The sequence below is a fragment of the Natrix helvetica genome (assembly GCF_964273705.1).
Source record: "Natrix helvetica genome assembly, chromosome: 4".
NCBI classification, from domain to species: domain Eukaryota; kingdom Metazoa; phylum Chordata; class Lepidosauria; order Squamata; family Natricidae; genus Natrix; species Natrix helvetica.
Window position 1 is genome coordinate 91,677,543 of NC_138550.1, and position 24,198 is coordinate 91,701,740.

The 24,198-nt window shown below is 41.2% G+C and overlaps 1 protein-coding gene across 2 annotated transcripts in view; it reads left to right on the forward strand.

Moving 5' to 3' along the window:
• The window catches only part of LOC309391266 (cadherin-6), a 191,509-nt gene that overhangs the window by 125,944 nt on the left and 41,367 nt on the right, over positions 1-24,198 (forward strand). For both annotated transcript variants that reach the window (XM_081951539.1, XM_081951538.1), the window contains exons 3-4: positions 20,115-20,409; positions 23,590-23,709. In XM_081951539.1, coding sequence (XP_081807665.1) covers positions 20,115-20,409; positions 23,590-23,709 — 415 coding nt within the window. The remainder of the gene's footprint in view (positions 1-20,114; positions 20,410-23,589; positions 23,710-24,198) is intronic.

Consider the following 24,198-nt stretch of genomic DNA (forward strand, 5'->3'; position numbering starts at 1 on the left):
CACAGCCCAATCCACATAGGCGTCTGAGATTCTGCTTAATTCTAGCTATAATCCTATTTAAGTATCTATATTTCTCACACTACATAACTATCTATCTGTTATTTAAAAATTGTATGCAGAATTATGGGTTTTTTTTAAAAAAAAGGGGACATTATTAAGATATACAACTAACAGATAAATCATCCCATTGACTTAAGTGGAGCTTAATCTCTTTAAGAAATATACTTTAGAAATATCGCATAAGTATATATAAGAAAAGGAAGAGCCATTTTGATGTAGCAGTTAAAGCATCAAGAGAAAAAGTGGGAGGCTGTGAGATCATAAGTTCCAACCCCACCTTAGGCACAAAGCCAGCTGGGTGACCTTGGACCAGTAACTTTTTATCTGGAAAGGAGGCAATGGCACAATGGCAAACCACTTCTGAAATTTTGCCAAGAAAACTGCAGGGGCTTATTCAGTTAATCACCATATGTAACCTGGTAAGATTAGATAGATAGATAGATAGATAGATAGATAGATAGATAGATAGATAGATAGATAGATGGATGGATGGATGGATGGATGGATGGATGGATGGATGGATGGATGGATGGATGATGGATAAGGGAGAGAGGGAGAGAGAGAAAGACATAGATGATGGATGGATGGATGGATGGATAAGGTAGGTAGGTAGGTAGGTGGGTGGGTGGGTGGGTAGGTAGGTAGGTAGGTAGGTAGGTAGGTAGGTAGGTAGGTAGATAGATAGATAGATAGATAGATAGATAGATAGATAGATAGATAGATAGATAGATAGATAGATGATAGATGATAGATAGATAGATAGATAGATAGATAGATAGATAGATAGATAGATAGATAGATAGATGATAGATAGATGATAGATAGAATGAATTATGGATGGATGGATAGATGGCCGGCCAGCCAGCTGGATGGATGGATGGATGGACAGACAGACAGAATCAGTTAGCAGTCAATGAAGAAAAAATAATTATCAAATTATTAATATGAATAACAGGTTAACGGCCCAGAAAATTCTTAAGATATAAAGGAGTTCTTTTAGCCTACTTGCTTCACAAAGTGGAATCATTTGCTCATGTACAGGTAGTTCTCAGGTTACAACTACAATTGAGCCCAACACTTACGCGGCTAAGTGAAATATTTGTTAAGTGAGTTTTGTCTTATTTTTACGACATTTCTTGCCACAGTTGTTAAGTGAATCATTGTATTGGTTAAGTTAGTAATATGGTTGTTAAATGAATCTGGCTTCCCCATTGATTTTGCTTGTTAGGAGGTCACAAAATGACCAGTTGCCAAGCATCTGAATTTTGATCATGTAACCATGGGGATGTGCAATGGTCGTATGTGGGAAAAACAGACATGTCACTTTCTTCAGTGCAGTGTAACTTTGAACAGTCACTAAATGAATTGTTGTAAGTCAAAGTTTACCTGTATATCACTTTCAACCACAACTCTTGGATTCATAACTCATCAGCTGACTTTAACTTCCAGTTCACATCCTTAGGACAGGCATTTCAACTCATGGTACCTTGCAGCCAAAAAGGTACAATTCAAAATACTGAAAGTAGGTCCTAAGAATTAGACTTTATTTATTTATTTATTTATTTATTTATTATTCATATTTATAGACCGCCCCCTCTCCCGAAAGGGACTCGGGGCGGTGTACAGTCACTAAAATACGTTATAAAATACATACAAAACAGTTAAATAATTAAATATGTAGGTGGAGGAGGTTGCAAGACTGTACATAGAATAATAAATATTAAATATAGTATATAGTGTATTAAAAACTTTTTAAAACCCCAAACCCAATTAAAATGAATAAATCCCCGGGAGGTAGAACTAAGAAAGTGCCAGGCCAGCTGATTGAAATAGGTGAGTCTTTAACTTTTGCCGGAAGGAACGGAGGTCGGTGGTAGTTCGAATGTCAGGGGGGAGGTCATTCCAGAGGGTTGGGCCCATCACAGAGAAGGATCTACTCCTAGGTGTCGCCCGCTGGCATTGACTAGAAGACGGCACCAGGAGGAGCCCCTCTCTGTGTGAGCGGATAGGTCGCAGGGACGTGTGTGGTAGGATGCGATCCTGCAGGTAACTAGGTCCACTGCCATGGAGCGCTTTAAAGATGGTGATCAATACCTTGAAACGCACCCGAAAGGCCACAGGTAGCCAGTGCAGCTCGCGCAGGAGAGGTGTTACGTGGGAGTAACGTGTACTTCCCATAATAACCCGCGCGGCTGCGTTCTGAACTAGCTGCAGTCTCCGGACGCGTCCCAAGGGAAGCCCCATGTAGAGAGCATTGCAGTAGTCCAGGCGAGACGTCACCAGCGCATGAGTGACCGTGCGCAGGGCACTCCGGTCCAGTAGGGGGCGCAATTGGCGCACCAGGCGAACCTGGTGGAACGCCCCCCTTGCCACGGCTGCCACATGGTCCTCCATTGACAGCCGGGCATCAAGGAGGACGCCCAAATTGCGCGCCCGCTCCACAGGGGACAATTGTTCGCCCCCTATGGCCAGCGATGGAGTCAGCTGGCTGAACCGAGGCGCCGGTAACCACAGCCACTCGGTCTTGGAGGGGTTGAGTTTAAGTCTGTTGTCCCCCATCCAGACCCCGACGGCTTCCAAACACCGGGACATCACTTCGACAGCCTCGTTGGGGTGGTTTGGGGTTGAAATATACAGCTGAGTATCATCAGCGTAAAGATGGTACTCAACCCCAAAACCGCGGATGATCTCACCCAGCGGCTTCACATATGCGTTGAACAGGAGAGGCGAGAGGACCGACCCCTGTGGCACCCCACAGGTGAGTGGCCTCAGGGACGATCTCTGCCCCCTTGTCAACACACATTGCTTCCGGTCGGAGAGGTAGGAGCCGAACCACCGCAAAACGGTGCCTCCGACTCCCATCCCCTCCAACCGGCGCAATAGGATACCATGGTCGATGGTATCAAAAGCCGCCGAGAGGTCTAATAGGACCAGGATAGAGGAGCAACCCCTATCTCTGGCCCTCCAGAGATCATCGACCAACGCGACCAAGGCTGTCTCAGTGCTGTGCCCGGGTCGGAAGCCGGACTGGCGTGGGTCTAGATAGTCGGATTCGTCTAGGTGTCGCGGGAGCTGCTGCGCCACCACATTCTCGACAACCTTCGCCAGAAAGGGGAGGTTGGAGACTGGACGATAGTTAGCTAGCTCCATTGGGTCGAGCGCAGGCCTCTTGAGCAAGGGTCTCACCACCGCCTCTTTCAAGGCGGTTGGTAAGTATCCCTCACTCAGTGAGGCGCTCACCAGGCCCAGGAGCCAGCCTCGTGTCACCTCCCAGGCTGCCAGTACCAGCCAGGAGGGGCACGGGTCCGTTAAACAAGTGGTGGGTCGCAGCCGTCCACGCAGCCTGTCCAAATCCTCGGGGGCAACAGAGTCAAACTCCTCCCAGAATGGTCCCTCAAGACTCGCTGTTGGCGGCTCGTCTGGTCCACTGACGGAGGTCCACCCGCTCCGGATCTGATCGATTTTGTCCTGAAGATATTCCCCAAACTCCTCTGCTCTACCCTGTAAGGGTGTCTCCCGCGCCCCCTGCGATAAGAGGGAGCGAGTCACCCTAAACAGGGCGGCAGGGCGGTTATCCGCGGACGCAATAAGAGCAGCACAATGTCTACGTTTGGCCGCTCTTATTGCCACAAGGTAAGTCCGCAAATAGGCTCTTACCTGTGTTCGGTCAGATTCGGAGCGCGAGGATCTCCACCTGCTCTCTAGACGTCTCCTGTGGCGCTTCATCACCCTGAGCTCCTCAGTGAACCAAGGAGCCCGGGTGGGTCGATGCCGCAGGAGAGGTCGCAACGGCGCAACCCGGTCCAAGGCCCCAGTCGTCACCCTATTCCAGGCAGTCACTAGGTCCTCGGAACGGGAGCGGGACAAGGCTACAGGTATTGGCCCAAGCTCCGTCAGGAATCTATCAGATAGATAGATTCCTTTTCCCAAGAAGGAGAAGTATTCCCTTACTTTTGTCCTGAGAATCTAAGCATCACTCAAATCATTCTTTTGTACATTTTCAGGACTCAGATGGCTGCTTAAGTCATCCCTAATTAGTCAAAGAACTTAAATCCTTTATCCTGACCTTGATGTGTGACTGATCATTTTTCCTGGATTCATCATGAATTTTCCATGACTACTCCCTGGTTCATCCTGAAAAGATTCTGGTTATACCTATGCTGCTTAGTCCATATTGATAAAAAGATTAAAGAGCTCCTCCTATTTTTATAATAAAAATATGATAAAAGATAAAAAATTCCTTTTGGCTCTTCGGTTAAACTATTATATGCAAATTATTCTCAATCCCAGCTCCCATAATTGCAATTAAACTCAAATTAAATAATAAGTAAATTATGCAACTATGGCCTACTAATCTAGTATCCTGTAGCCCTGACCCGCTCCCGGACGGAGGACCTGGTGGCCGCATGGGATAGTGCGGCGGCCAGGGCCTTGGACCGGGTTGCGCCTTTGCGGCCTCTCCGGTGGCAGTGAACCACCCTGGCGCCTTGGTTTACCAAGGAGCTAAGGGTGATGAAGCGCCACAAGAGATGCCTAGAGAACAGATGGAGATCCTCACGCTCTGAATTTGACCGAACACAGGTAAGAGCCTACTTACGGACTTACCTAGTGGCATTAAGGGTGGCCAAACGTCAATATTGTGCCACTCTTATTGCGTCCGCAGAAAACCGCCCTGCTGCCCTGTTTCGGGTGACCCGCTCCCTCCTTTCACAGAGGCCGCGGGAAGCCCCTCTACAGGGTAGAGCAGAGGAATTTGGGGAATATCTGCAGGATAAAATCGCCCAAATCCGGAGCGAATGGGTCTCCCTCAGTGATCCAGGGGTGATGTTGGAGGCGAGTCTTGAGGGACCACTCTGGGAGGAGTTTGACTCTGTTGCCGCCGAGGATATGGACAGGTTACGCGGGCGACTGAGGGCCACCACATGTTTGCTGGACCCGTGTCCCTCATGGCTGATATTGGCAGCCTGGGAGGCTACACGAGGCTGGCTCCTGGGACTAGTGAATGCTTCATTGAGGGAGGGGTCCTTGCCAGCTGTCTTGAAAGAGGCGGTGGTGAGGCCCCTACTTAAGAAGCCTTCCCTGGACCCATCAGAGCTTGCCAATTATCGTCCTGTCTCCAACCTTCCCTTCTTATCGAAGGTTGTAGAGAGTGTGGTGGCGCAACAGTTCCCTCGTCACCTGGAGGAAATTGACTATCTAGACCCTCGCCAGTCTGGGTTCCGGACCGGTCACAGCATGGAGACGGCTTTGGTCGCGTTGGTGGATGATCTCTGGAGGGCTAAGGATGGGGGTTGTTCCTCCATCCTAGTCCTATTAGATCTCTAAGCGGCTTTCGATACCATCGACCATGGTATCCTGTTGCGTCGGCTGGAGGGATTGGGAGTGAGGGGCACCGTTTTGCGGTGGTTCTCCTCCTACCTCTCCGGACGGACGCAATGTGTGTTGGCAGGGGAGCAGAGGTCGACCCTGAGGCCACTCACTTGTGGGGTGCCACAGGGTTCGGTCCTCTCACCTCTCCTGTTCAACACATACTTGAAGCCGCTGGGTGAGATCATTCGAGGTTTTGGGGTTGAGTATCATCTATATGCTGATGATACTCAGTTATACATCTCCACCCCGAACCACCCCAACGAAGCCGTCAAGGTGATGTCCCAGTGCCTGGAAGCCGTACGGGTCTGGATGGGCGACAACAGACTCAAGCTCAACCCTTCCAAGACGGAGTGGCTGTGGTTACCGGCACCCCGGTTCAGCCAGTGGGTTCCATCTCTGGCCATTGGGGGTGAGCAACTCGCCCCCGTGGACCGGGCGCGCAATTTGGGTGTCCTCCTAGACAAGGGGCTGTCGCTGGATGACCACGTGACGGCCGTGGCTAGAGGGGCTTTCCACCAGGTTCGCCTGGTGCGACAATTGCGCCCCCTACTGGACCGGGACGCCCTTCGCACAGTCACTCACACCCTGGTGACGTCCCGCCTGGATTACTGCAATGCTCTCTACATGGGGCTCCCCTTGAGATGCACTCGAAGGATGCAGCTGGTCCAGAATGCGGCCGCGCGGGCAATTATGGGGAGTACCAGGTACTCCCATGTAACACCTCTCCTGCGCGAGCTGCACTGGCTACCTGTGACCTTTCGGGTGCGTTTCAAGGTGTTGATTCTCACCTTTAAAGTGCTCCATGGCTCAGGACCTAGTTATTTGCGGGATCGCATCCTACCCCATACATCCCTGTGACCAATTCGCTCTCACAGGGAGGGACTCCTCCTGGTGCCGTCCGCCAAACAATGCCAGCGGGCGACACCCAGGAGTAGGGCCTTCTCTGTGACGGGCCCGACCCTCTGGAACGACCTCCCCCCTGACATTAGAATCATTACTGACCTCCGCTCCTTCCGTAAGGAACTCAAGACCCACCTGTTCCAATTAGCTGGCCTGACCCAATCGCAATCATGATCTAATCCCTTGATCTTCCTGAGTGGTTATTTTAAATTGGGGTATTTTAATTTGGTTTTAATCATTAATTAATCTAGGCATTATTGTACAGACTTATGTTTAATTTGTTTTTATGGGGTTTTGTAATTTGCTGTATATAATGTTTTTTATAATGTTTTTATTCTGTCTGTACACCGCCCCGAGTCCCCTAGGGGAGAGGGAGTGGTTAACAAATCCAATTAAAGTAAAGTAAAGTAAATCTTCACTGAACCAGTGATGAGATTCAAAAAAAATTACTACCTCTTCTGTAGGCTTGGTTGGTGGGCATGGCATGGCTTGATGGGCGTTGCAGGGGAAGGATACTGTAAAATCTCAATTTCCTCCCGATCAGCTGGGACTCAGTAGGCAGATAATAGATGGGGTGGGGCCAATCAGAAGTGGTATTTACCGGTTCTCCAAACTGCTCAAAATTTCCGCTATTGGTTCTCCAGAACTGCTCAGAACCTGCTGAATACCATCTCTGCACTAAACCCATGTTCAGGTACTAGTCCTGTAATTCAGAGGAAGTCTCTAAACTAGACGTGTCCAAGCCATGGCCCACAGATCACATGGTGCCCTGGACAGCTAGTAATACAGCCCCAAAAGATCATAATAAAAATATTAAAAATTAAAGGAAATTTATTATTTACACACATTAACTATTTTATATATTTTATATGAAGTTCATGGCAAATTTCTGTCCATTCAGTATATCCAAGGCAAGCCAAATGGTTAGACATGCTTGCTCTAAACAATAGGATACCAATATTCATAGTATTGCATTGTACATAATACAGAGATTTTGAGTGCAGCATTTTAACTATTGCTGCAGTTCTTCGCTCTCTTTTTTTAAAAAAAATAAATAAATACCAGTTAAAACTTTGCTTAATAGTTATGCTTGAGAATATGACTATATGTTTTGTTTATCCCCGTTTTTAAAAACAGTACAATTGTTTTTCAGATTTATACCCTATTCAATGCGTAAGGTATTGGATATGAATTTCTGTAGTGCAGTGCAAAGCAATGTTGCATATGCTCAAGCTTCTTGTGTCCACTGTGATTCCTTCTGCTCAAGAGATCAATGGTAGCAATCTTCCCCACTAGGAGCATTTAGATAAGGTTAAGGAGAGACAGAGAGCAATTGGCACATGTTCTGAATCAATAACTTGTAACTATATGTTTAGTCCCTCAAGGTTAATACCTTTCAAATGGTTGGAAATTGATTTAAGTCTTTTCTCAGCTGGGGTCAAGTCCCTTTAGTGTAAATTTGCATGTATCTTTGAAGAAAAATATGCTTTCCTGATTGGTATTAGACCTATAAATATTCAAGTCTTAGTATTGTCCAAATAATGAGTTTAATTTATCTTAGACCATTAAAAAAAAGAAATGAGTAAAATCGCTGTCTGTGATATATATTATTGGATAATGACAAGGGCAAATTAAGAACTAACACTGGATGATTTTTTTAAGTTAAAAATTGGACAACTTGGAATAATAACTTTTAAAAGATAAAACAGGCTTGATGTGCAGCATCTGGGATCCTGAAATGTTTGTCTGACCTTGCCTCTTAATATGTTATTATCCCCGGGTCTCCCACAGCAGCGACCCCAATCCTTTGGGCACAGTGACTCACTCCGCGAACCGGAGAGAGCGTGGTTTTGCATGCTGCCTGCAACCCGCAGATGGGGCTTTGCTTCTTTGTGCGGCCCCAGTTGCTAGCATGCCACGGACCGGTGCCAGTTCACAGACCAGGGTTGGGGAGCCCATCCCATAGTATCACTAGTACTTCTCTTAGTCCTCCCTGGCAAGATGATGGACTTATTCAGGTGGTAAGTCTTTAGAGAGTTACTTGTTAGATAAAATGGACCAATCTAGGTCATAATGTGGAATCCATTTGATATATGTAACCATTACACCACTATGGTGATCTTATTTTACTTTGCAAAACAATGCAGACTAATAAACTACCTTTCCCACTCCCCACCCAGTGAATCAGAAATGCCTTCTCCCTCTCCATGTCATTTACCTTTATCTTCCCTAATTTCGACCACTTCAGCAGTATTCATATAACCTGTATTTATCAGAGAAGTAGGCTTATAAAGCCATGTTGGAAGGAAAATCCATCTGGTTCAGTTCCAATCCGGGAGAAAGACACTTGAAACAAAATGGAGCCTGGAGGTTGATTGGAAAGAAGATCCATTTATTGGTAAACAGAACCACCAGGGTTTGTGGTTCTGGGGCAGCTGACAAAATGGAGTTTAGAGTGGTCTTTATACCTTCTGGATTCCTATGGGTGACATGTAGAGATTATGTAGGGATCATAGCTGGCTCTATAGGCAAAAGAGGAAATGCAAATCCTAGGTGTTTCTCTGGGCTAATTTTGTCAACCTTTGGCTTAATTGTGTTGCTTATTATTTTGCTTAACTGAAGTTCCTGCCTGAGCCAGTCTTTCTTAATGGATTACCAAATCTGCATTTCTAAAAGCTGGCCTCCTCAGTTTTTGCTTGGGGCAAGGAGACTGAGGCTGGTCTCCCTTTCTCCCTTTGGAAAAACATACTATCCTGCCTTTTAAATATTCCTCAAAATATCTCATTCTTCTGAGGGGGGGGGGATTCTCACAGCCAGTTGGTATCAATGTGGTTATGTCACATGTTATGAAAGATGGGAATGAATGCTAGATAGCTTTTACATAAGGCTCAAGAACTGATGCCAAGAAGAAAGCACAAATAGGCAGGGAAGTTTGATTTGGGAAGTCAAACACGTTAACTACTTGTACGGAAGGGAGTTTGCTCTCATGACTGTTCATCAGCCTCAACTGTCAATTTTCAGTCTCCCCGGAACAAAGGGATTATTTTTACAGCAATGGATTGAATACAACTTGTCCATTGGGAGGCACACATGCAGACTAGAATTCAAAATGACATGCAATCACACAAATTGCCTTATTTACCTGTACAGGGTAAATGATCTGGAAAATCCACGTCAGATGGGGAAAAAATTTTTTGACATGTTTCTCTCACAAAGATTGAGGGTTTTGCATTACACCAAGAAGTTTCAGAGAGATCTGTCTAAAATATGCAACAAACCCAACATGATTGGAATAAACTGCAAAAAGCACCGCTTATGGCGTTTTATCAAAGCTGTGATAAACCGACAGTTAACAGCAGTTGTATCAAGTGGGGGCTGAAAGACATCATGCTATTCATAGTTGAAAGCTCAGGTATTGAAGGAGGTGCATCTCAGAACAGTAAAGAACAATGCAATTCACAGGGATAATGGTAGTAGTGAGCAGTTTGCAAAGTTTCTCAGGTTGCTAGCAGGTCCCCAAACTCCAAAAAAGAAAAAAACCTGCACTACTTCAGGTTACTACAAGGATTGATCTGTCTTGCAAACAATTCATGAAGGTTTTGTAAGATTAATGTACTGATGTAGCCTTTCATGGCCAGTATCTTACAAGAAATGTTGGGCTCTGGGATATAATGACCATGATTTGAAGAACAGATTGCTTGATGTTTTCCAGGCAATTGTGTTTTGCATCTTTGGAGGCAAAGAGGTTTCCTACACAGAATTGCTGGCAGGCTTGTTATGAGCGCAATCTTTTTAGTTGTGGTGGAAATCTATACAAAATGACAAGAGATGTTTTCCAGCATAGCCACACGTATTATTGTTTGAAATATTTTTTTGGAAGTACAGATGTTCCACAACTACCTGTGAGTGGCAAGGGATCACAATCTGAAGTGGAAAAGTTTTGGAACTTCCTGAAAAAAAGATTAGAATCATGCATGTAACAATAGCACCTCATCATCCAGCTGTGAATTGATTGGATGAAATGTTTCATCAAAGTTTTAAGAATGTTTTGTGAACAATGAAAACATCATACTGAATCAAATTATTGCAATGCAGTGCACACAACATAACTCGAACTGCAGTAATGTTACTCTTGGGATTTACTTTGTGTACAAAGTTGGATCTTCTCAAATCTAATTTGACAAGAAATGTTTTGGACAAACATCTGAAGCTGAACAGTCATCTTACGCTGAAATAATAAAGAGTAACCCACTGAGGAGAACTTAGACATACACAAAACAGTTGTGGACACTCAACTGAAATGAGTTACTATCAAATTAACTATACCCCAATTGCCAGTGTCAGACAAATCAATCATTCCTGTTTGTTTGTTTTTGTCACTATCGGCACCATCCCATTAACATTTGAAAGAAAAATAGAACTGTGTCTAGTTTTTAAATGCAATACAGTCTGTATCTTGATGGAACAATTTTTGCAATTTTTACCGACTCACTGGGATTAGCGTGTCTAGATGTTTTAATAAAACAAGCAGCAGGAAAACAAAACTCTAATGTCTTTTGTTTTATCAGAGGAAAAAATAAACATTTTTAAAAGTAAAAAGGATATTTTAACATGAAAGAAAAACTAGGTGTAAGCTGACAATTTCATTTCTTCAATATTGTTCAGTCTTGATATGATATACCTGGTTGAACTTTTTCCTTTGTACACAACAAACTGTTTGCTGCCACAGAAATCTTACATTTAAAATGAGCATTTTGGAGAAGTAACAATGCAAATGAAGTCAGCGTCTGCCATGTGCAAACTAGTAGTTTAGCTTGACAGCAAATCACCTAGCTCCTATTCAGTGTTTGAAATACTTTGTTCTGCATGTTGTTGGTACCAGCAAATCATAAATCTGATCACCACGGAAACAAGAAAACATCCTTAGTATAAATAAGCTGTAAACCGTGACAGATCACATATAGGTTTGTGGCAATTCTAAAATGCTTGCCTGCTGTGCAAACTCCTGAGTTTTATCATTTTCAAGCCGTCAGTCATCAATGAGCATAAATTTGCCCTCTCCATCCCACTTACATTTGAAAAAAAGACAAAATGTGCTTAGATTTTAAATATAATGTAGTCAGTATTTTGGTGGAGAGAGTGTTTTTTGCGATTTTTTTACAGAAGCCACATTCACAGATAATGCTAAGGCATAATTATTAATACATCTGATAGCTCTTACAGATAATATAGTAATGAATTAAACCATTGCTTCCTCTCTCTCATCAGGATTTAGGATTCCTTTGATGCTCACCAGCCACTTTAGCTTCAATTTTGTGTTTGAGTGTAACCTCTGTTTAAATGTCCCAAAGGTGTTTTTTTTCCCAAGAGGCAACTAGACTTTCACTTGTCTTCCAAGAAGCTTCTTCAGCTCTGACTGGATGGTGGGAAATGGAAGGATTTATACTATTTGTAGCAGCTGCTCATTTGCATTCTTTTAGAAAGTCATTGAGGCCACTTCGAGGTTTATCTGTGTCTTCAGTATCATCCGAGTAGTGCAAATGGATGTGGAGCCTGCTTGGAACTGCTGAAAGGACACTGTTGTAGACAGGAGATAGATGATGTTACATCTCTCCCGCTCTGTTGAAAGAGGCCAGTTCAATTTTGACAATAGCAGTAGCAATTAGACTTATATACAACTTCACAATGCTTTTGCAGCCCTTTCAAAGCAGTTTACAGAGCCAACATATTGCTCCCAACAATCTGGGTCCTCATTTTACCAACCTCAGAAGGATGGAAGGATAGATCAACCTTGAGCCGGTGGGACTTGAACTGCCAAACTGCTGGCGACACGACCCCTCTTTCAAACCAGCAATCTTCTCTGTCCAAAAAGTGGACTTTTCTGCCTTCAAAAGATTGCCATTTGTCTTTTAAATGCAGATGGATTGCTGAATCTTGTCCTGATGGGTTTGTTCTCCTTTGTTTTGCCATTTGTTTCCCCAATGTACAGATCTGCATATAGCTCACAGCATTGCATACACCACTGAGCGAGTAGACTGGTTGCCATCTTCTCCTAAAGTGAGATTAATGATATTCTCTTTAAATTATGGCAATTACTTCTAAATTTACCTAAAGACATATAAACATACCTCTGCAATTTGTATCCTCTTTTGCCCTTTTTGTTGTAATGCATTTCTTCTATTTTAGCAGTACCGAAGTGCTAAAATGGTACGAAGAGATTATAGATTGCAACGGTGTATTTGGGAATAGCTGCCAATAGAGCTGGATCTTTATCTGCTCCTTGCACTGAATTGCTCTTCTAGTCAGTATAGCTTTCTCATTTAGTTAACAGACATGGGAAACGGAATAAAAAAATCTATTTAAACATCACCTGTGAACAGAATAATTTAGTTCATGGAGAGCTCATTTATAGATTTCCGAGTTGGCATATAACTTAACTTTTCCGGCCATGGTGAGTAATACAGGTAGTCCTTGACTTACAACCATAATTGAGCCCAAGTTTTTTGTTGTTAAGTAAGAATTTGTTAAGCGGGTTTTCCTCCACTTTATGACCTTTCTTGCCACAGTTGTTAAGTGAATCACTGCAGTTGATAATTTAGTAACCTGGTTGTTAAGTGAATCTGGTTTCCCCATTGACTTTGATTGTCAGAAGGCTGCAAAAGGGGATAACATGATCCCGGGACACTGCAATGGTTATAAGTATAAACCAGTTGCCAAGCATCTGAATTTTGAACACATGATTATGCTACGAAGGTTGCAACTGAAAAATGGTCCCAAGTCACTTTTTTCAGTGTCGTCGTAACTTTGAACTGTCACTAAATGAACTGTTGTAAGTCAAGGACTACCTGTATGTGACTGGAGTAGGCAAGGGAAATGCAGTGATCATGAAATGGTAAGTTTCTTAATGTTTCAATAGTTTAATCAAAACCGTCTCCAGGGCTATTAATAAATTCCAACCTGATCTTTTTCTTTGGAATAATTTAGAAGAAAGATATACAGGGGAAAGGAGAATCATATGCAAACAGCTGAAAATATATGCCAATGTTCATTTGCCATGTATGTGCCATGAAACTAGCAGCATCTGGATGTAGGAAAATATAATTCATCACTGCCCTTCTGAAAGGGGGAAATAGCTTTTTAACAATGAATTAAAGTGATCGGTCACATCCTTGGATGAAATGGATTTTGCACACCTTTTCAATCAGGCTTTAGACCTGGATTTGGCACTGAAGTTGTCTAGTCCCCCATTGAACAATTAGTTGCCAAGAAAGAAAAATGGAGAGAGCAACTTGTGGAATGTTTTGGATCTCTCACTGGTTTTCAAAATAGTCACATTCTTATGGGGCCTGAGTAGGTTAACTCTGAAATGCTTCTGCTCCAATATCCAAAAGAAAGTTCTTGAGAATTTTTTCTTATAATTTTTATATGATGGGATTCTGTAAGGTTTCATTTTCTCCCCATGTTGTTCAATCCTTGCAAGAAGAGAGAGAGAGAGAGAGAGGGAGGGAGGGAGGGAGGGAGGGAGGGAGGGAGGGAGGGAGAGAGAGAGAGAGAGAGAGAGAGAGAGAGAGAGAGAGAGAGAGAGAGAGAGAGAGAGAGAGAGACCATGTAGAGATTAACAATAAAATGTCATACGATTCAGGTGAGACATCAGAACTGTTCAACTGGTGCTTGGCTGCTGTAATGGGCTGGATTTCGAAAAAAATCCTGAAGCTCATTCCAGAGAAGATAGAAGTGCTAATGAAGGATGGATTCTCTTTCCATTTTTGTGTAATCCAGCTTGTTCTGAATGGTGTTAAATTTCCTCTACAGTTTATAGTTTGGGCAGCTTCTGTGTCCATTTTTGTATGTAGTGGCAAAAGGGTGCTCTATCTGTAGAACATAGCACCTTTCACCATTTCACAATCTATAGTAATCCATAAACTAACAACTTCTTTTTAGATTACTGTAAAGTATGGACTGACTTTGATGATGGTTCGTCATTTTCTACAAAATTCTATGCCTTCAAATGCTCAGAAGTGGGAAGTGACTGCCCAAGCAGCACTTTTTCAGTGACATTCCCTAGCAAAGTGGACTTTGAAAAAACTAGTTTTTGGCATCAGGAAAAAATGTGTTCATTTTACAAAGTCTTTTAATGATGTGTTAATGCAGCCGTTCAATATTATAAGTATATTACTTATTTTTCATTTTGTTCTATAGTTAATAAAAAGTCTCAATGTAGGTTTTCACTCGTTGTTGTAACTGATTGTTTTAAATATAAACTTAAAACTTTTTTTAATGAGAAGTAATATAGCAAGAGATCAGGCTAGCCCCCTCCTTGCTTTTTTAATTGTTAAAAAGTGAAATACTTCACAGGACTCTCTCCTACTTTTATGTATGACTCATTTTTTAAATTTGTTTCACCAATTTTTGTAGCCTGCGTTTATAACTTTTGAATAGCTTCTCTTGCTGTTTTATTCAGACTGGATGTTTTAATTTGTGTTATATTCTAAGCAATCCATTGAGAATCATTTGATTGGTAGGGAAGTAGATAGACCGATAGAGGTAGCCTGCTTGCAATGCCACATCTAACTTTGTACAGTTTATTGTATGGTATACTAATACCAGATTATATTAATATGAGAAGTGGAAATTGCACATTCTATTCTTACAGAAATTTAATCTTAATCATGGTAAGAACATGACCCAGGAACTATTTTTGACCCTTAGTCCTTAGATTGATGTTATCTCTTCCCCTGTTCATAGCTGAGACAAGTTAAAATGGGGTGTTTCAAGAACATTTTCTATTTTCCCCCAATACAGTTACTGTACTAACATGGACATAGCATCTGGCATGTTTCATCAAAGATTTGGTTGTAGGCAGGGTCAGGAGTTGGGATATGCCCATTCCTATTGGTCACTTCAGCCTTTAGTGGCCATGCCCTTTTTTCTCCAGTCACTGGGCAATGCCCCCCATAATCATTTTGTTTGTGTTGCAAGGAAGGCTGAACATCTAGCCTCCACTGGTGCCATTGCCCTTGTCCAATGTCATGCCCATTCCCTTATGCACATTTACTGATATTTTGAACAAGCTTTAGACTTTCTGCAGAGAAAGGTAATCCTGTACTGCAACGAGAAACAATTTAAACTAGGAGATCCAGCTTCTGCCAGATGACACTAATGTTTGCATTATGTTTTTGTTGCTTTTTGCACATGAACCACACCTTTTTCTATTGCTATTTCTTTAAGTTGGGGAGGGATGGGAGTCCATTTTTCCTACTCCATGAGCCACATCTGGAGACTGCCAGATCCAGCCACTTACAACAGCTCCAGAGGTGGGGTGCTCCCAGTTCAGCCTGGATTGGGCAAACCAGTAGTAGCAGTAGTGGGAGGCTCCGCCCACCTGCCTGTAAGCTTCTGTGCCTGTGCAGAAGATTCTCTGCATGCGTAGAAGCATTGCATGTGCGCACGAGCGTGCACACATGAGCAAACTGATAGTTAAAAAATGGAAACCCAGCACTGAACAGCTCCCTTCCCTTCTTTGCCAAGGATGATGCTCACACATTATCAATTCCTCCCAATCCATTTCATCTTGAGACTTTCCTCCATGTCTATGACCTATCATCATGGTTATTTCTGCTTTCTTTCAGAACACTAGACCCAGATTCAGAAATAGCCTGGCTGACTCCATTTCTGCCACCTGCCACCTTGACAGGTGGCCAAGCCACCAATTCTAAGCATTCATCTATATTCACCTCCAGTGACGTGCGGTGAGGTTTATGGCTGGTGAGGCTGGTGACGTCATCAGGAAGGCGGGGAATGGGACCATGTGTGCTGGAGGCTCAGGCTGCCTCAGCCTCCAGCACACGTGATCCCATTCCCCGCCTTCCTGAGCATGCTCCGCCGACTCACCCTCCGCAGTCCTTGAAAGCGACTGGGGAACGACGAGAACCTTCCTGCCTCTGCTGGACTTTGTGCGCTCCTCGCGACTGCATATTGCAGTCGCGAGGAGCACGCGAAATCCAGCAGAGGCAGGAAGGTTCTTGTCGTTCCCCAGTCGCTTTCATGCCTTCGTCATCCGGCAGTGCCGACAACATTTCTGCCTCCGCCCTCCGCAGCTCCCGGGCACGCCTGGACGGAGGTAGCCAGAATGGCGCCGAGGCAGTCCGGTGGGTGAGCGACCAAGGATCAGGCTGCCTCGCTCGCTCTTTCATCTGCCCGGACCACTTCGGCGTCATTGTGGCTAGATCCGTCCAGCCGTTCCCGGGAGCTGCGGAGGGTGGAAGCAGAAATGTTGTCGGTGCTGCCGGATGAAGAAGGCACGAAAGCGACTGTCGCTTTCGTGCCTTCGTCATCCGGCAGCGCCGACAATATTTCTGCCTCCGCCCTCCGCGGCTCCCAGGCGCGGCCGGACGGATGTATATAATATTATATATGTATAGTATATAATATTATATACTATTATTTCATGAAGAGAGGTGAGGCTCTGCCTCCCCTGCCTTCCCTCACCGCACGTCCCTGTTCACCTCCATACTACATGTTCATGAACTGGAGCCAAGCGGCTGTGCCCAACATGAGATCTCAATATTAGATCTTGTTGCTTTTTTCCATGGGTTATTGAAATAAAACATTCCTAACATGACCAGTCAAAAGTTTTTATATGGAGATTTTATTTTCTCCTTCAGTGAATTTCCTAAACTTAGAAAAAAAATGGAAAAAGCATGGCAAATTGCAGACGGTCACAAGTGGAAGATATTGTAATTATTCTGGATGCCAACCTTCCCCTTCTAAAAAATAAGAATAAATGAAGCAAGGTGATTGCACAATAAAAGCTTGAATTGGAAATACCTTAGAAGAAGTTGCCATTACAAAAGTATTAAATGACCAAGACACACTATGCTTATTTATTTAATTTTTTTAAGCACCCAGTACTGATTTTTAATTGATATTGGCTTAATTTGAAAAGTGGATATACCATTTCATGAAACCACAAGAAATCTTGGAATAAAAGCTGAGTATTTTGGTTTACAATACCCGTGTGTCTGTGTGTGTGTCTGTGTGTGTGTGTGTGTGTCTGTGTGTCTGTGTGTTCTAGAAATGCTATAATGTAGTATGCTAATGCATCACATAAGTAAAGCAGCTTCCCATGGTGATTGTGGGAAAAGACACGTTTAATTTAAGCTATGTTGGATACATTAATCCACATATTTATGTTAAGTTTTATCACATGTATTCCTTATATCTAAAATGGGTTATTTTCTATAGAACATGAAGGTGACATACATATTCCATTTTATTTTACAAAAATTAGAGAGAGTTATGAGCAGATTTCTTTCACAGCTGGCTAGAATTTTAACTTTGTCTCCTTGCTTCAAGTGAAAGATCTCTCTTTGTGCTTTAGATTTTAATTGCAAGGAAATGTGTAACAATTATTCTGGAAGATTGCAATGAATATGATGGCATTACAGCTCTGCCAAATGAGCTCTGCACAATGTAAAATACATAATTCATCAGAATAGTGTGTGGATTTTAATTGACTCCACAGATTTTTACACGTAAAACACCATATTATGGACATAATTATAATAATGCTATAAATATAGTAATTTAATAATTATGACATCAGCAACCACAGCAAGCTACAGTGATCTAAAAAATGCCAACATATGTGTGGTGATATCATGATGCAAATTCCATCCTTATCCCTAATGTCTGATGCAAGTACATAAGCTATTGTACTTTGAAGTTGAATATATGTAACTCAAAAGAGCCTATCCAGTACAAATACAATTTCCTACTGTACAAATTTGATGCAAACGATAAATATATTATTATTGTTATTTTCCATAATTATGTTGACTAAAAAGATACTACTTGTTCCATCTCTTAATCTCAACAGAGACAGGTCTCCCAGTTCAGTGGTGGGATTCACTTACCTTCTCTAAAGGTTCGCAAATGTGAGCTGGTAGAGGCACAGCTCATACAGTACGTCGGGGCGGGTGGGCGGAGCCTCCCATAGCCGCCGCTACCAGTTTGCCCAAACTCTGTCCCAGTTGCAAAATGCCCTCTCCCAAAATCCCATATTTTATATCATAACTCAGCCTGGAGTTCATCAGTTCTAAACATAAATATCTTTTTTTTAAATCCCATCTTTTGTTTTATTATTTCAAAATAAATGGCTACCCATCTGTGTTCTATCTCAGGCATTTACTTTGGTCTTATTATAATCATCTTGTGTTCACTTTTCCATCTTACATGTAGAATGTATTTTTATTGCTATTTTCTTGAGAAGTTTTTCAATTTGTAGACAAAAATAGGAGAAAACAAGGACTAAACTTTTGGTTTAATCTGGCATCTTTAAAATTGTACATCAGAAAAAAAACAGGTACCTTCTGTAATTTCTTGTTATCACTCTAAATGAAGTATGAAATAATATTCTTATTTTTGTTTCTATAGCATAACTATTTCATAAGGCTATTTAAATTCATATATAAAATGATTAAAAATATCTGTTTACTACTAGCATTCAAAATTATGTATTTGCTCTAGGAATAAATGCATTGAAGTAAGCACACAAAATTTAAAATCAGAGATAAATTGGCATATTTAGCATATCTTCATGTTTAGCATGCTAGATTTTAAGGGAATTTTTTCCCCCTAACACATATAGCGGCGTCTTAGGAGGGGACAATTATTGGGGTCATAGCAAGTAAAAAGAGACAATTGAAATGTTTCTTTCAGGAAGAAAGTCTGAAGAAAACATCTAATCTGAAATTGGTATTTACACTGGAAAGAAACCATCCCAATTTGGAATTCTAAACAAAATTGGGAACTTCATTTTTATGCCAGTGTCAATACCATCTCTGAAAGAAGGTTTTCCTAACAAATAAATTTCTAGTTTAATTTGCTTTTTGAGTCAATTTGGTGTAGGGGTTATGGCATCAAGCTAGAAATCAGGACATCATGAATTATAGTCCCACTTTAGGCACTTAGCCAGTTAGGTGACCTTGGGTGAGGTCCTCTCTCTTTCTCAACTCTAGAAAACAGGCAAGAGAAAGCTACTTCTGTATTTTGCCAAGAAAACTGCACAAACCTGTCCAGGCAGCTGCCAGGAGTCAATACTGACTCAAAAGTACTGACACACACAAATTGTTATTTAATGGCTGCTTTGGTCCTAGCCATTATTATATTCATGAATATATTATTATGATGATTGATTGATTATGAGCCATCAAGTTGATGTCGACTCTTAGCGACCACATAGATTGATTTTCTCCAGAAATATATTATTATAGTCACGATCATTTTTATACCTATTGATGTTATTGGCACTTTGACAAGCCTATATATGAAATGAAAAGCCATATTTTGTGATCCACATAATTGGATAGTGAAATAAATTAAGTTTCTTGGCATACCAAGTACAGAGTTGCCCATTTGAATGGCTGCTACGTAGTAAAATTAAACTTTTGCAAGAGCTATCACCATCCAAACTTTTCATGGTGTCTAAACTGTTTTACAATAATCCTTCTCCTTTTTATAATAATAATAATAATAATAATAATAATAATAATAATAATAATAATAATAATAATAATAATAATAATAATAATAATAATTGTGTTCATAAGACTAGAATGGCTGGAAATACCTCATTATACAAATATTCTAGAGTGGAGAGAGATGTACAATGTAATAAATAATCTCCCTGACTTACTCTAGCCATAAATCTTGGTTGACAGAGGTGAAGCTTCAGAAGAATTTTCCAGATATGCTTTTGTTTAAAATTCTTGTTTCTCTCACAGCTTCATTCTGACCAGGATAAAGGAGATGGCTCACTCAAGTACATCCTTTCTGGAGATGGAGCCGGGGACCTGTTCATTATTAATGAAAACACTGGAGATATCCAGGCCACAAGAAGACTTGATAGAGAAGAGAAGCCTGTTTACATTCTTCGTGCTCAGGCGATCATCAAAAAGACCAGGCAGCCTGTGGAACCAGAATCAGAGTTTATCATAAAGATCCACGATATCAATGACAATGAGCCTCTGTTTACAAAGGACATTTACAATGCCAGCGTCCCAGAAATGTCTGATGTAGGTAGGTGTCAGATCACTCAACCATGCTGGGATTCGTTTTCATTAGTTAGTCAAATGGCAGTTCTAAAGTTGGGATAATGAAGATCAAAGCAATGAGAATTGAACAGGTCCAGCTGTGCGTTTTTCTGCTCTATAGTAAGAGGAGGAAAAAAGATAGAGACAGAAGATCTGCATTAAGTCACTTGTGCTGGAAGAAAGATGACAGAGAAAAGCGATTTGTAGATGCAGATAAGCATCTGGTATCATTGTAGCATCCATTTGATAAAATGGTGGCTTAGTAAAGTTAGATTATGCAGCAGCACATGGTCATAAAAGAAAGAAGGAGGACAATTCAAAATTGTCCTTACTACATAGAAAGTATATTCTGTAAAACCAGGTCCTCTAATAGTTAATTTTCAGTTTAGGCTAAATTGTAATAAACATGTATTTACTGCCATGTATTCAGCAACTCTTTTCACATATGCCCTTCTACAAATATCACTAGATATTAGTATTACTTAATAATTTGTAGAAATTACTAAGTAATTTCTAGGTGCTGATAGATTTGTAGTTGGAACTAAGATTTTTGTTGCAATACATGAAGGCCCCATTTGAATTAGAACTGACTTGCACAACTTTGCATGTGTAGGTAAGCGGGGGGGGGGGGGACTTGTTTTGTTTTTTCTTAACTGGAAAATTATTCATGCTATTTTTCCCCTTTGATTTTCTCAGTATTTCCACTTAAATCAAAATTCAGTAGCATCAATCATAGTATACACACATATTGGAATGTTTTTACCTTGAATGAAGATAAACTATAACCTGAAGAGAATTCAGCCAGGCACATTAGCATCTGATTAAGTTCATGAACTGATTTTCATGTGTCATCTAAGTTTATGCCGCTATTTTATTGTAGCATTCCCACACACCAGCATTAGGATCTATCTATCTTCTATCAGCCCAGCAGATAGGGAACACTTTCCTGACTTTGACTGATCTTAGAAAACTAAGCAGGCATGAACTTTGTTTAATAGTTGGATGAATGACCACAAGGAAATTGCAGGGCTGTAAGCTACACTGGGAAATTTAAGAACTATACCCAGTAGGAGGAAGTGGCAAACCATTTCCGTATTGCATATGGATGTGTCCATAGAGTTGATCACATTGGATCACATTGTCCTGGTTTTCACCTTTCCATCAAATCTCTGTTTTGCTGACTATATCAATATTCTGATGGACCTAAGAGATTCTTTCACAATCGTATTTGGAGGATTGGGGAAGAGCTGCTATGAGAAGGTAAAATCGAGACAGATCAGAGCAAGAAAGGTTAGGAATCCTTAGGAATGGCTTTGAAGGTACAGAGAACTACAGTTAAAAATGTGTGTGTGTGTGTGTGTGTATCCACCAATATCCCTTTCCCTTTAATCTTCTCAATATTATCCAATCAGTATTTCTTTTTTTAAAGAAATGCATTGTTTTATCTTAGAAAATAATATATAAAGCAGTAAAACAAACAAACAAAATGAAGCAAAACAAAAACATACCTTCAACCCTAACAACTATAACAACAACAGCAACAAAAATAGAGTACAAAAAAAGTGGGGGAGTGGTCAATTAAATTTAACATGTAACATGTAGGATCCACCCTGGCTGCCTACTGAAAGAAAGGAAAAAGCAATAAATAAATTCTCCTCCCCTTTTACATATATATGGTAAATATAATCAAAGCAGTTAATTTCACCATCTCTGGTAATTCAGTCAATTTCAAAATCCATTCTTGCATCTCTTTCCAATGCTTGGCAAGAACAATACATGCAGACGTCACCATGTGAAGGAATAGTATTCCAAATTGTTTTTCAATTGACTTGTTCATCATACCTAAAAGAAAAGCTCCAGATTTCATTAGTATTTGTCTCTTAAATATTTGTGCCTTATCATTCTTACATTTATCCAGTACGTTTGGATTGGATACAAGTTGCATTAATTATTTTTTCCCCCCAGACTCACAAAGGTGTATAAAAAAATGTAGGTTGCTTTAATGAAATGGAGATAGGTGTTATGCTTCCAAGACACTATCCAGGGTCACTCTGGATAGTGTGACAGATAGAATATAAATGGAATATAAATGGAATAAGTAAATACATTTTTTCATTCATTTTTAAGCATCCATCACAGGATGCACTTTATGGTTCCCAGACAGGAAGAAAGAAATCCAGTCGCCAGGCTAGAAAAGAGTGCCCACTTCTATAGGACACTGCATTTAGAAAGAATGTGCCTATGTATACTATATAAATAAATAATTGTTGAAGTATTTATAAAATCATTTTCAAATCAAGCCAGGCTTGTGCTGATTTATATAGATACTACCATGCAGTTTTCTTAGTGTCACACCAAAAAAGTATTTGCTGTCTTTTCTAGCATTATGTTTTAATATTTGATTTTTGCCTACATATCTGGATTTTCTTGGGGACCCTCAACCAATCTTCTGACTCTGTTTTGCTTTGTAGATTAGCAAAATGCTATCAGTTACTTGGGATATGGTTCTTTGGGCTTGTCTGTACTGTATGTTCTTCAGCACACTCTCTTTTTGCTATTAACCAAGAAGCAATTTTCGCATATCGGGGAAAAAAAAAAACATTGGCTTGCCTGTTCTTTAAATTGTTTGATCTCTCAAGAATAGCCAAATGGGGAGGAGACGGAGCGAAAGAAAGAACCATGATAAGCATAAATTTCCTTTCTCCTCCTGTGGCTGGTTGGAATTGCCCTTCTTTCATTGTTTCCAACAGGAGAATAATGATTCCCCTTTTATTTCGAAGAGCAGGCACAAGCGTGAATGGATTCCATTAAAGGCCATAGAAAGCCCCTTGCCTCGTACAGGTTAAATCTCCTCTTCAGCTTGATAACTGCTATTTGTAAAATAAATGTCAATGAACTGAAAAACGAATGACACAATGCCATCGTGTGCAGTTTGATTCCTTTGAGCCATTTGCAAAACATCGGAACAACTCCATCTTTCAGAGCAGGATAGGCGTGATTATATTTACAGCTAATTTTCATAAAATTAGTCGAGCCAGTGCTTCAAGGCCAGACCTTCAAAATTTGTGGTATCTATTCTCAAGCACAAATTCTGTTAACTCTTGACAGCAGTTGAAATGGTATCCTTTGATACACCCGTTTCTAACTCTGTATTTCATTATCACAGGTACATTTGTCATGCAAGTCACTGCAACAGATGCCGATGATCCTACGTATGGAAACAGCGCTCGAGTTGTCTACAGTATTCTCCAGGGACAGCCATATTTTTCTGTTGAGTCTGAGACAGGTCAGAGGACTTTAATCTGTCATTGATAACCTCCATGATTTAAAATGACTTGTTAAGTCAAGCTAGGATGTCATTAGGCAAACTCTTCAAAGAAATCCATTTGACTCGATGCCGGCTTTGCGAGTTCCAACAGAGCAATACATCTATAAGCATGATGCATTTTTAAAAAAACAGAATATCTTAACCTAATAAGCAGAACTTAGCCTGGATGCAAATCCATTTAGCAAACATTGGGTATGTAGATGCTTCCATTAAAGCTGTCATTTGACTTTGAATATGGGAGAAAAAAATAGAAAAGAAAAGGAATTATAGGCAGGAAAAAGATCTTGCTAATAGAAAGTATTTTTAAAAATGAAACAGTGGTGGGTTCCTACTGGCATTACTACCAGTTCGATGAGCGTGTGCCAGACGTGTGTTGTGCGTGTCTGCACAATTGAACAAAAAAATACTGAGAAAAAAGGAAAACAGCTGAAGAGTGGCAATTTAAGC